The sequence below is a fragment of the Sciurus carolinensis genome, chromosome 9, assembly GCF_902686445.1.
Source record: "Sciurus carolinensis chromosome 9, mSciCar1.2, whole genome shotgun sequence".
NCBI classification, from domain to species: Eukaryota; Metazoa; Chordata; class Mammalia; order Rodentia; family Sciuridae; genus Sciurus; species Sciurus carolinensis.
In genome coordinates this window covers 13,417,029-13,429,999 of record NC_062221.1, presented here as the reverse complement: position 1 = coordinate 13,429,999, position 12,971 = coordinate 13,417,029, and the positions used below count along the sequence as shown (strand labels likewise).

Genomic DNA, 12,971 nt, shown 5'->3' with positions numbered 1-12,971 from the left:
TTTAAAAGAGATTTCTTTCCAGGCCTTTCTTTTTCCTTCCCAAGAGTTTTCCAGTGTTAGCTGCTCATATTTATCTCATGGTACGACGACACCCCTGATCAAGCTGTTCCTGTTACTGGAAGAACTCGGTCCTGGCTTCTGTGGCTAGGATAATCAAGTAGAGAGAAAGACTGGAAAGTAGTTTACAGATAAATATATGAGAATTAAAACCAGGAGCCACAGAAAGTCAAAAAAAAATCACCTTCAAGAAAAGTAGGACAATGAGGAAAATCAAGACATTTCATTTAATGTATTTAATGTGGCAAAAACAAAATGACCAAGTCCTATGATTGGCTATTTCCATAGTGTTTCTTTAAATAATATCCTAAAATATTTGGTATTATCAACACAATTGATATGAGCACTGCTGACTTTATTATTTGCAGCCTGGAAGATTCTTCTTATTGAAAAAAATAGGATAGATAGCTCAAAGATAATGCCTTACCATCCCAACGTCGCTTTTCACATAGGAAGTGAAGATGTGGCAACATTTCCACTGGGCAGTTCCTTTGACTCTGTCCACTATAGTCAACTGATTTATGAGTGAAAGGAAGTATAAATTTAACTGTGCTGACGACCTTTTGAAAATGTACTAGGTCTGCAAGTCCTTCCCTGCACAGGGCCCGCTGACCCTCCCACCTCGATACTGTGAACGTGGATGTGCCAAATCAGTGAGGAGAAGGCTGGGAGGAGAGCCACATCCAGCTGAAGGCACACTGTGGCTTTCCCCGCAAACCAGCTCCGTCTCCTAAACGATAACAGCTGCAGGCCTGCTCCGTCCCCTTCTGTGACCCACAAGACCAGGGGAGCAGAGGACGCTTTTCCTCCCACTTCCTCCTTGGGCCTAGATGGTCCCAACCCTTGTGGTCTTCCTTCTTCCTTCTCCTCCGCCTGCCCCTGGCTTCCTCTGTCTTTGCTGGACACAATAGCCTAAGGATCTCCTCCATTCCTTAGCATCCTACCCTTCTGCCAACCACGAACGAGTGCGCATGCTCAACCATGAACGAGTGCGCATGCTCAGCCTGCGTTCAGGCTTCCACAACCAAGGTCTGCATTCATGTCCAGCCCTGCATGCTTAAGTCAGCTTTTTTTTTTTTTTTTTTGGTGCTGCTGGGACTAAAAGACCTGAGCAGAACAATTTTAAAGGAGGAAAAGTTTATTTGGGGGCTCATGGCTTCAGAGGTCTCAATCCATAGACAGTAGACTCTATTCTTCAGGATTCAAGGTGAGGCTGAACAACATGGCAGAAGAGTGTGGGGGAGGGAAGCAGCTCACATGATGATCAGGAAGGCGAGAGAGAGAGAGAGAGGGGGGGGGGAGGGGGAGAGGAGGAGAGGGGGAGAGGGGGAGGGAGAGAGAGAGGGAGAGAGGGAGAGGGAGAGCCACACCCAACCTGCCTCAGTCTGTTAATTCCATCAGGGAAAAATTCACTGATTGGGTCAAAGCTCTCACAAACCCATCATGTCCCCTCTGAACCCTCCGGTATTGTCTCACGTGAGCTTTTGGGGGACACCTCATGTCCACATCATAACACCTGCGTCTTACTGGTCTGCCACACTTCCACAAATTAGAAATAGTTCCTGGGGTATTCTTATTCCCTTTCCACCTCCATATCTTGCTTTTCCCTCTGCCTCCCATGCCCTCCAACCCTCACCCCCCCCACCATCCCTAGAGTCAGTCTTTAAAATCCTTCCCATCATCCTCCTTCAAGTTGAAGCTGTCCCCTCCCCACCTTTTTTTTTAAATTTAGAGACAGGATCTCACTGAGTTGCTTAGCACATAGCTTTTGCTGAGTCTGGCTTTGAACTTGAGATCCGCCTGCCTCAGCCTCCAGAGCCACAGGGATTACAGGCGTGTGCCACCATGCCTGGCGACTGTTCCCTTCAGAGTGCCTTTTTTCCTGTGGTACCTGCAGTTTGGTGTTACTTATTCACTTCTTTGTATACTGTGTGTTTCTCTGATTTACTAGTACACTCCTTGAAATCGGCTTTTCCTTCAGAATCATAACTGATGGGACTCACTGAAACCACTTTGTTGAAAGAACAGATAAAGGAAAGCATCAGTAATAGGTGAAGTTTGCTTTTTGTTTTATCAACTGCTCTTTAAAACAAGTTTTGAACTTTCTATTGTAAATTCAGAAATACTTCGTAGACATTTTCATAGTCCTAAATATTACATAACAGATTAACATTTGTGAAGCCATTGTGTAATAGAATATTGGCCCCACGGGGCTAAGACTTGGTGAGGACGTCTTGGAGCCACAGAACAACTTGGCAAATGTAGTGGAAACATGGAGGAGTTGGATCCAGAGCAACAGGGTCTAGTTTTATCCTTGTAGGAGGTGATTTGGAGTTCATCATTCGCTCATAATCTACATAATGCTGCTTTCTCCAATCGTTTCAGTGAAAAAAAATTTCTTTTCTACATTTTTATCTGTGTTGAGCATGAGCAAAACAAGCTTGGCGTGTGGTATTTCCTGCAATCTTCGTACGTTTCTACGTGCTATAAAGTCATGGTGCATCGAGGCCTATGTAAGTGCCAACAGCTGGCGTGCTTTCCAGTTTTATACCTTCTTATTGGAAAACACTCATGGAACTGTGGAGCCTCGTTCTGCTTCCAAGCACATCAGTGCCTAACCATCCCAGAAATACATGTCCTCTTACAGAATCTTCCAAGAGGAGATTACACAGCATAGGAATTCATCCCAGCCTCTCCAAATCCTGAAGTCAGGCATTTCATCCAAGTCTCGAAACTACATTCTTCTAACTAAGAGTAAACCTCATTTTCAAATCTGGTAACTAGTGAAAACAAAGGGCAAATGCTCCCTTGAATTTATACCACAAAGGAAAAGGACCAGGGAAGCCCTAGCGTGGCTTCTAGGCCTCTGCTGTTCTGGGTCTCTTCCTGAACTGTGACAATCTCCACTCTTTCCAGCCCTGCTCTTCCTCGGCTCCCTGTGCATCTGAGAACTCCCCTAGGCCTCAGCCCCAGACACCCTCCCCTTCTCTGTCCATGGGCCTTTGGAGGGCCTGTCCAGTAGCGGGCGGGTGGGGGTACCACTCCTCAGGCCTCAGGATCCAGTGCTTTATCTGAGACCCCGCTGGCTCTGCCTCTGCCCACCAGTCAGGGGAGTCTGGACCCATCATTTAATTTTTCAAATGGTAATTTATTATCTGCATATACACAACTAACATTAGAGAACAACTTAGATTTAAGCAGTCAACATCCAAGGAATTACAATTCTACCAAATTCAATGTGCTGATTTTCATGTATTACATATTTCTCCAGCTGTGTGTGCTCTGCCAAGCTCTCAGACTCACTCAGTTATTTATTCATTCAACAAGTAATTATTGGCATGAGGCATCATGAGTGGCTTTGGGGATACGTTGGTCAATAAGGAGGCATTGTCCCTGCCTTTGTGAAGTTTACTAAGGAGTGGACAAGCAAACAAGGTAAGGATGATAATAAGCAAAAAGCAAGAAAACACATACAGAATTTTAGATGCTGCTAAGTACTTTGAAAGTAAAGAGGAGAGAGGCTGAGAGATCGAGAGAGGATAGAGCGTGAGAAGTTATGGGGCAAGTCTGCCAGTCAAGACTTCTAGAGACAGAGGAGCCTGATTTTGGAAGGAGCAAGACCATTTCAGACACAAAGACATGTGCAGAGATCTTGAAGCAAGAAATGTCTCAGTCAGTTGGAACAGAAGAGGCTGGTAGATCAACAGGAGGAAGGGGTGTGGGGGTGGGGAGCACAAAGTACCATGTCCCTCCTCAACCTGTTCACTTGAAGGTAATAGAGGACTTAAATCCAGGGATCCCAAACTTGTCCGCCCATTAGAAACACCTTGGGATCCTCTGAAAACCCAAAGCTGAGGCTGCTTCCCTAAACCAGTTAAATCCAAACTCTAGGGGCAGAACGCAGGCACTGGGATGTTTTCCAGCTTTCCAAATGATTTCAAAGTGCAAATGGATTAAGACCATGACTTAAATCAACGTTAGTGCGTAAGGTCTTGTTCTGATCATCTCTAAAAAGACAAGGTTCAACGGAATGAGGCCAGAGCCCCCTCCTGCTCGACGTAAGGTGCTCTCTAGATGCAGATCCACGGTCATTTCCACCCATCCCCTTCCTCAAAATTTCCCCTCCCTTTTACTCTGGGACCACATATTCTCCCAGCCAGCCTTGAAATCCTGGAATCTTGGAAGCTTCTCTATCCACTGTGGCCATGAATCAAGCAGGCTCTGCGGACCCAGAGTGTCCAGCCTTCCCTTCTTATCTGGAGGGCCACACTCTGTCATCTAACCCGCCAGTCCGTCCTGCCCCAGTGGCCTTTCTGGGCCCACTTCCTGCTGCCTGTGGAAGGCACGTCCCCAGCGCCACATCCTCCAGTGAGCCTCCCTAACAAGCTCAAGTGTCCGTGACCACTGCTCTGTAAATGCTCATCCTCTTTACAATCCACATGCTACAATTCAGAACTGAATCATAAACAGCACGTGATGTCCACTGACACCGTCTCTCTAGGCGGATGTTAAATAAATGAACGAAACAAGTTTTATTCATCGCTGACCTAAGCGTCAGCAGGAGTGGTTTCAGTGGTGGGGAAACCTCCCTTGTGGAGGCAGTAGAAGGGACGTGGCACAGGTGGTGGCAGTGCAGTGGTGGCAGTGGTGGTGGCAGTGCAGTGGTGACAGTGGTGATGGTAGGGCAGGTGGCAGTGGCAACAGGGTGACACCAGGCACTTTACACGCATCATCTCATTTAAACTAACACGATCCTACAAAATGGGTTTTAAGTCTCCACACTTTACAAATAAGAAATTTTCAAGCAACAATAGGTGTTGGGAGGATGTGGGGAAAAAGGTACACTCATATGTTGTTGGTGGGGTTGCAAATCAGTGCAGCAACTCTGGAAAGTGGTATAGAGATTCCTCAGAAAGATTGGAATGGGCCTACCATTTGATCCAGCTATCCCACTCCTCGGTGTATACCCAAAGGACTTAAAATCAGCATACTACAGTGATGCAGTCACATCAATGTTTATAGCAGCTCAATTCACAATAGTTAGATTGTGGAACCAACCTAGATGCCCTTCAATTGATGAATGGATAAAGAAACTGTGGTATTTATACACAAAGGAATATTACACAGCCATTAAAGAAGAATAAAATTATGGCACTTGCAGGTAAATGGATGCAGTTGGAGAATATCATTCTAAGTGAGATAAACCAATTCCAAAAAACCAAAGGCCAAATGATTTCTCTGATAAGTGAATGATGATACATAACAGGGGGTGTGGGGGTGGAGGGAGGCAAGAATGGAGGAAGGATGGATTGTATAGAGGAAAAAGAGGGGAGGGGAAGGAAAAATAACAGAATGAGACAAACATCATTACTCTATGTACATGTATGATTACACAAATGGTGAGACTCTACTTCATGTACAACCGGAGAAACAACAGTTGTACCTCATTTGTATACAATGAATCAAAATAAAAGAAAAATAGGAAATTTGATCTCATAGAAGTAGAGCATAGAATGGCGGTTACCAAAGGGTGGGGAGGGGGGTACCAGTGACCAACAGGTACAGTTAGGGAGGAGTAAGAGGCCTGGCTTGCTATTGAAGACAGGTGACTATAGATAGCAGTTATGAACTGTGTATCTCAAAAGCTAGAAAAAACAATTCTGACTGTTTTTACCCCAAAGAAATGATATGTGTTTGAGAGGAGATATGTGTAACCTGATTTAAACATTATATAGTGTACACACGTACGAACATATGATGGGACCCCATTGATATACAATTTTGTGTATCAGTTAAAAAGTAAATAAGAAGTTGGGGTTTGGGAAGTCACAGGAACTTATAGGGGTGATAGTGTATCTGTGTGGTCCATGTTACCCCCTTATAAGTCTTCTAGTAAATGGACCTGCTTTTTGCATCTAACACAGATGGACTGACAGATTGATATGGGCAGTTGCATGCCGTAGAGAATCCCTGGAGGAAGTCAAGCTAGGGGTTGTCCATTTGTTTTAGATCAACTAAGTTCCACCAGCATTGGCACATAAACAATATGGAGCAAGACATCCTCTGCCATTCACACACCTGTCCTTTCTCCCTGAAGTCATCTAATATCATAGGTGTGCCAGAGGAGCCCCTACCCTCCATCAGGTGGGGAGGATTTGCTCTGGGTGCTGAGTCACGAATTGCCAGCCCCGGATGCTTAAATCAACAAATGCTGATTGTAACTCAGAGTCACACGATTTAGAAGTTTACCCAGAAAATGCCCGAGTCATTCAAGGTCAGGAAAACGTTTTATGTGTAGAAGTCATAATTCACCCACTGGAAAAACAAAGCAAAACAAAAACAAAAAAACAAAAACAGAAGATCCCTGGCATCTTAGACATTTTCTCCATCTCTTGGCTTAATTTTTGAAAAGCTAACTTTTGACTTTAGCTGCTGCTAATGCAATCAATATGTCAATAATAAGAGTATCAAAGTTTCAGATCAGGTATTTATTGGCAAGCCCATTAGAAAACAAAATTGCTGGAGCAACAGGGATAATTATCAGCATCTTTGAGGGAACCAACCTGTTTGGAGAAACAGTGTTGTGCAGAAATGCAGATAAAAATGGGCAGGAAAGTGAAGAGAGAAATAATTTATGTCTAGGTTCTAATCAAGGTAAAACTGAAGAGTATCTTTTAATCAAAATCCTATGTTATTAACAAGATCATTTAAAATTATTTATTTCTGGATAGATAATGTCTATTATCTATGTGAACAAAAGGAACCACCTAGGAGAATCCAAAACATAAAATCTAGATATTTTTTCCTGTTGATTTAAGAAATATATGATTTAACTTGATTTTTGTGTGCTTAAATTCACTTTCCTAGCTAAGTGTAATTTTGTTTAATATTACAGTTAGTTTGACTTTCCTGAGTTCTAACCAAGTGCTTGAAGAAGTTCAGGTAGAAAAATAACCGTAGAAGATTATATGGAAACAATTACTAGAAATAACTCATCTTGAATGAGGAGAAAAGACAGACCCGGGACCTCACCCACATCCCCAAGCCTCTCAAAATGGAAAAAAAAAATGTATATTTTAATAAGGAAACCAAGTCTGAGTGGGATAAAAGTAATAGAATGCACTTCCACAACATCAGACAGACCTCAGCTCTGACCCAGCAGGATTTGAAGTCAGTCAGGTGACTTTCAGGTTCCTGATACACACCTGTTTGTTAAAAGGAACTCGCTGCTCCAAGTGCTAATCCAGGACACACAAGGCATCACAAAAGGTGATCTCACCTCATTTCTGACCCTAAGTCCTGAGGGCAGGAGGAAGTTCTCCCTCAGAATCCGAAGCAGTTAACACATTTGCAATAATAAAAGCTTTTTACTTTTTATTTTTCTCTTTCTATCAGCACCTCATACATGCTGGACAAGCGCTCTGCTGCTGAGCTGCATCCTCAGCCTTTTTCAGTTTATTTTGAGACAGGGTCTCTTTACGTTGCCCGGGCGGGGCTTTTAATCTGCAGTCCTCCTGCCTCAGTCTCCTAAGTTGCTAGGACCACAGCTGTGTACCACCGTACCTGACCCTAAACCGTTTTTAAAAAATGAGTCATTTTACAATTTTTTTCCTAAGAATCTCTAACTGAGCTGATGGAGTCAAGATCTCTTGAGACCATGTGTCAGTGAATTTATAAACAAGTGGCCAGCATTTTGTGTGGGCAGTCAAAAGCCAGCCTTCGAAATCAAGGTTTGCAGAGAAAATCTTTTCATTCCTCTGTACTTTCCTTTTGGCTTAAGGGAGATTTGAACCAAATAGCCAGCTGGCAATGTATGCTATGACACTTCACACACACACACACACATACACACACACTCCTGTGAAAGGTGCAGTGGGTATCAAGAAAGACAGAGCTGCTGGATTTTTTAAAATCTTTTTTTTAAAAATCTTAACAGAACTGCGACTTGCAAAAGAATTATATTAAAAACCTTTCCCAGCCAGGTGCGGTGGTGCTTGCCTATAATCCCAGCAGCTGGGGAGGCTGAAGCAGGAGGATCACAAATTCAAGGCCAGCCTCAGCAACTTAGTTAACCGACTTAGTGAGACTCTGTCTCAAAATAATAAATAAATAAATAAATAAATAAATAAGAGCTATGGAAGTAGCTTAGTAGTAAAGCACCCCTAGGTTCAATCCCTAGTACCTAATTAATTAATTAAAAAAATAAGAAACTTTCCCAGCTTCTAGGGAAAAATATTGACAACTGAGTTTATAATAAGAGTACATATAATTCAAGATTGACACCTCAGTCAATGAAATGTCCCCCCTAGGACAGTCATAAAGAACATATATGTGCATGTGAACATATTACATATGGCGGCTCACATGTGATACGATTAATTATAGGGAAAAACAAAATACGAGTCCCAACCTCCCAACAGGACACTTACCTTTTCAAGTATAGCATTTCCCTGGTGAGGGCTGATGTTGTGCTGGCTTATTTCTCTCTTGTACTTATATTCATAAACTTGGTCAGTGATATTAACCAGCAGGGTAGAAGGACCGAAGGCCAGTTTTCCACAGTCATAGACGGTTCCACTTTCAATGTCAGTCGGTGCCGTAGCGTATCGCAAAATTAATCCCATTATGAGTCCTAAAACAAAGAACAAAAAATTGTATTGGGGGAAGACAATCTAAAATAGTCACTACTGGATTCTTTTAAATAGATGATTTGGAACCTTTAAAGTGGCAGGAGAAAGAGTGGGATCGTTGCCTAGTTTAGAAAATCGCTTACTCATAGATACCGACTCAATTGAATGTACTGTTAAAATATTTGTAGCAGACACTTTCTAGAACACTCAACATGAATTCCCATGATTTTTCTTCCTAATGGGCCCACAAATTTCAGATATAGGATATCTACCTCTTCTATCCATCCACGTATTTCACAAAAACCTTTGCTCTGTGATAGACACAGAGTAATTATCTGATCAGGAGATGGCTCTGCCTTGGGAGAGCTCTGGTCTGCAGATCAGCACCTCTCTCAATGAGCCCTTCAGACCAAAAGCAAGCATGTGTATTCCATGGGGGGGGGGGGTTCCCCTCTTCCCATAAAGACTTGTCTAAGGTAATATTTTCTCCATTTTTGCTGGAAGCTATCTTGTGACCATGAGGAAATCCAGTCCAAGGACACAGTCAGTATATTGGGGATGGTAGGAATAATATACAGACAGACCTCAGGTCCTGAATGACACCTCTGAGCCACTGGAACAACCAGCCCACTCTACAGTTACCCTAGTTCTAGACATTTTTTATGCAATATAATAGATTCTCTAATATTTTAAACAATTTTTAATCAAGATTCTGCTTACCCACATCCAAATTCCTTCTAATGCCAGAACTTTGCTTTTCGTGAAGAGGACAACCTAAGTGACAATCCTTGGCTTTCATATTTATAAACTCTGGTAGGTTTCTCATGGTAACCTGGTAACTGTGAACTCTCTAAATATGGATTTATAAACAAAAAACAGCAAAGAAATGTCAGAGGCCCAACAGCCCTCAATTTAAAGTCAGGATTGATATATAATTCACAGTTCACTCTTTAATAAAAATGGCCAATTTTGGAGTTTTTACCTTTCTCCTACAAATCCAAAAATCTAATAACCTTTTACTTCCCTAATAAAACATTTGTTAGGTGTGTGCTTTGTGCTTGACATTTATAGATTTAAAATAAAAATGGTCAGTCCCATGAATGCTCAAATTTATGTAAGTGGAGACCCATAAACAATTAGAAGACGGCATGACCCCTGCTGTCCTGCCAGCAGAAGCGCTAGAGGTTACACAGAGGAGACACTCTGAACCCTTGGAATTATGCAACTGTGAGATGACTCTTAAAAGGTGACAGAAGATTTGCCAAGGCAGGCTGATCATGTAGTTGGGATCCAGGGTGCATGTGTGGGTGGCAGTACGTAATACCAGACAGCTGGACGTTCCTGAGACCTAGGCCTCTACAGAATGGCTGCTGGGAACAGGCTGCTCAGCAGGGACGTCTCCTGGCTGCTTTGCATCTGGTCCATTCTCACTAATGGAACAGATGCAAACGCAGTAGGTGTCTTTCTGGTTGCAGCACTGCAGAAGTGCTTGGATGTTCCTTCCTGTCTCCCTCCATCAGCTGGATGGAAGAAATCAAAGGCTCTGAAGGCAGAAGGAGTTGCTCAATGGAAACAGCAGGTCCCTGAGAAGCTGGGAGGAGGGAAGCCATCTACCAACCAGGAGTACTGGCCCTGGACAATTCTGTATGTGAAGAGTAGCTTCTGTTGTATGAAGTCAATGATATGCTGGCGTTGCTGTGCGAGCAATCACTAATAGTAATCCACGTAACACAGTGCATAAATACAGGGGGCCTTGGATGGGTGCATTTGGGGAGTCAACTAGTGATATAAGAAGAAAATAAGTGGAGAGAAAGAAGGAAAGAGAGAGAAAGATAGAGAGTGTGTCTAGGCCATAAGACTCCTCTGTCCTGCTAAAAGATGTTGATTAAAAAGAAGTCCAGAAGATGGCGGACTAGAGGGCGGCTGCATTTCACGTTGCTCCAGGACGCAGGATTCAAAAGAGGAGATAGTGAGAGACTTGGGACCAACTCAAAGCCACCAGGTGAGTCTCTCCCGTTGGGGAGGCGTCCCGGATGGGGCGGTAGCCCCGGAAGGCAGGGAACTTTGTGAAGTGGAGTTGCTCGGCGAGATGCCCCTCCCCCCACTGGAGCGGTAAACACGGACAACTGGGATCATCGTAGAGGAGGTGGCTCAGCACAGCGCTTGGACTCGGAGCAACTTCTGGGGCTCCGGGCAGCTGTCTGAGGAGGAGCTGCGTGACGAGCTGTTTGGACTCAGAACAACCACTTCTGAACACCGGGGGGCTGCCCGGAGGAAGAGGAGAAGCGCGGCGGGTCGCTTGGTCTAGGAGTGACTGCATCAGAGCCACAGGCGGTTGCCAGAGGAGGAGGTGAGTGGTGAGTTTGGACTCAAAGCGACCACTCCTGAACACCCGGGGGGCTACCCCGAGGAGGAGGAGGAACAGGGTGGGTTACTTGGACTCGGAGTGACTGCCTAGGGCTATGGGCGGTTGGCGGGAGGAGGAGATGAGAAGTGAGTTGCTTGGACTCCTAGTGACTGCATCGGAACACTGGGTGGCTGTCGGGAGGAAGAGGTGTGTGGCGGGTCTCTGGGTCTCGGAGCTATTGTATGGGGCTCCAGGTGGCGGCTCAGAGGAGGGGCCGCATAGCCAGGCGATTAGGTGCAGAGCAGGGTCCCAGGACCCAGGCGGCTTCTTGCTGGAAGAGCCACACAGAGACATGACTAGGGGCAGAGTGAAGTTTCCAGGACTGCGGGCAGATTCTCTGAGGAGAAGCAGCCTAAGGAGACTCGTCTGCGAAGGGTGAGGCTCCCAGGTCCAGGAGGTAGGTCCAGGCCCCTGGGAACGTTGCAGAGGAAGACAGCCCAGCCCAGGCGGTAGTTGTAGATTGAGGGGAACCTCTAGGAGGGCAACTGACCAACGAGACCTCCCCACTGGGTGAGTCTTCCCTGCCGGGTGAGGTTTTCCCACAAGGATGGTAAAACCAGAGACACAGGCATAAACAGGCCTTGCCTCAGCCTGCAGCCTAGTTCCCCTTTGGATGACCATTGGTCAACAAGTGGAGGCACCTCTGCCCACTATCAGGGAATATACCCCACCTGAGGGTCACCATCCCTAGAGAGGCAGCTTCCTTGTGGAGCACCACATTATCAACTTCCTCCAAGTCTGCAGGCTACTGAAGGATAAGAGGGGATATACTAGCAATCTTCAGGGACATTATAAGTCAATAGAAGAAATCTGCAATATCTTAAGGACCGACTGATTCCTGAAAAATATGAGAAAACAAGGGAAGAAAATGCCCCAAACAAATCTAGATGTTACATCAATAAAATCCAACGACAGCATGGCAGAAGAAATGACAGAAAGGGAGTTCAGAATGTACATAATTAAAATGATCAGAGAAGCAAACGACGAGATGAAAGAGCAAATGCAGGCAATGAATGATGAGATGAAAGAGCAAATGCAGGCATTGGATGATAGCACCAATCGACAGTTAAAAGAGCAAATACAGGAAGCAAAAGATCATTTCAATAAAGAGTTAGAGATATTGAAAAAAAACCAAACAGAAATCCTTGAAATGAAGGAAACAATAAACCAAATTAAGAACTCCATAGAAAGCACAACCAATAGGATAGAACACCTGGAAGACAGAACCTCAGATATTGAAGACAAAATATTTAACCTTGAAAACAAAGTGGAACAAACAGAGAAGATGGTAAGAAATCATGAACAGAATCTCCAAGAACTATGGGATATCATGAAAAGGCCAAATTTGAGAATTATTGGGATTGAGGAAGGCTTAGAGAAACAAACCAAAGGAATGAACAATCTATTTGAAGAAATAATATCAGAAAATTTCCCAAATCTGAAGAATGAAATGGAAAATCAAGTTCAAGAGGCTTATAGGACTCCAAATATACAAAATTACAACAGACCCACACCAAGGCACATTATAATGAAAATACCGAAAATACAAAATAAAGACAGAATTTTAAAGGCTATGAGAAAAAAGAACCAAATTACATTCAGGGGGAAACCAATATAGATATCAGCAGATTTTTCAATCCAGACCCTAAAAGCTAGAAGGGCCTGGAACAACATTTTTCAAGCTCTGAAAGAAAATGGATGCCAATCAAGAATCTTATACCCAGCAAAACTCACCTTCAAATTTGATGATGAAATAAAATCATTCCATGATAAACAAAAGCTAAAAGAATTTACAAAAAGAAAGCCAGCATTACAGAACATTCTCAGCAAAATATTCCATGAGGAAGAGATAAAACACAAAGAAGCAAATCAGCAAA

At 43.8% G+C, this 12,971-nt stretch overlaps 1 protein-coding gene across 1 annotated transcript in view; it reads right to left on the bottom strand.

Annotated features, from left to right (window-relative positions):
* The window catches only part of Slc9a9 (solute carrier family 9 member A9), a 547,508-nt gene that overhangs the window by 515,828 nt on the left and 18,709 nt on the right, over positions 1-12,971 (bottom strand). The window contains exon 2 of the mRNA XM_047564064.1: positions 8,487-8,689. Within this exon, the coding sequence (XP_047420020.1) occupies positions 8,487-8,689 (203 nt within the window). The remainder of the gene's footprint in view (positions 1-8,486; positions 8,690-12,971) is intronic.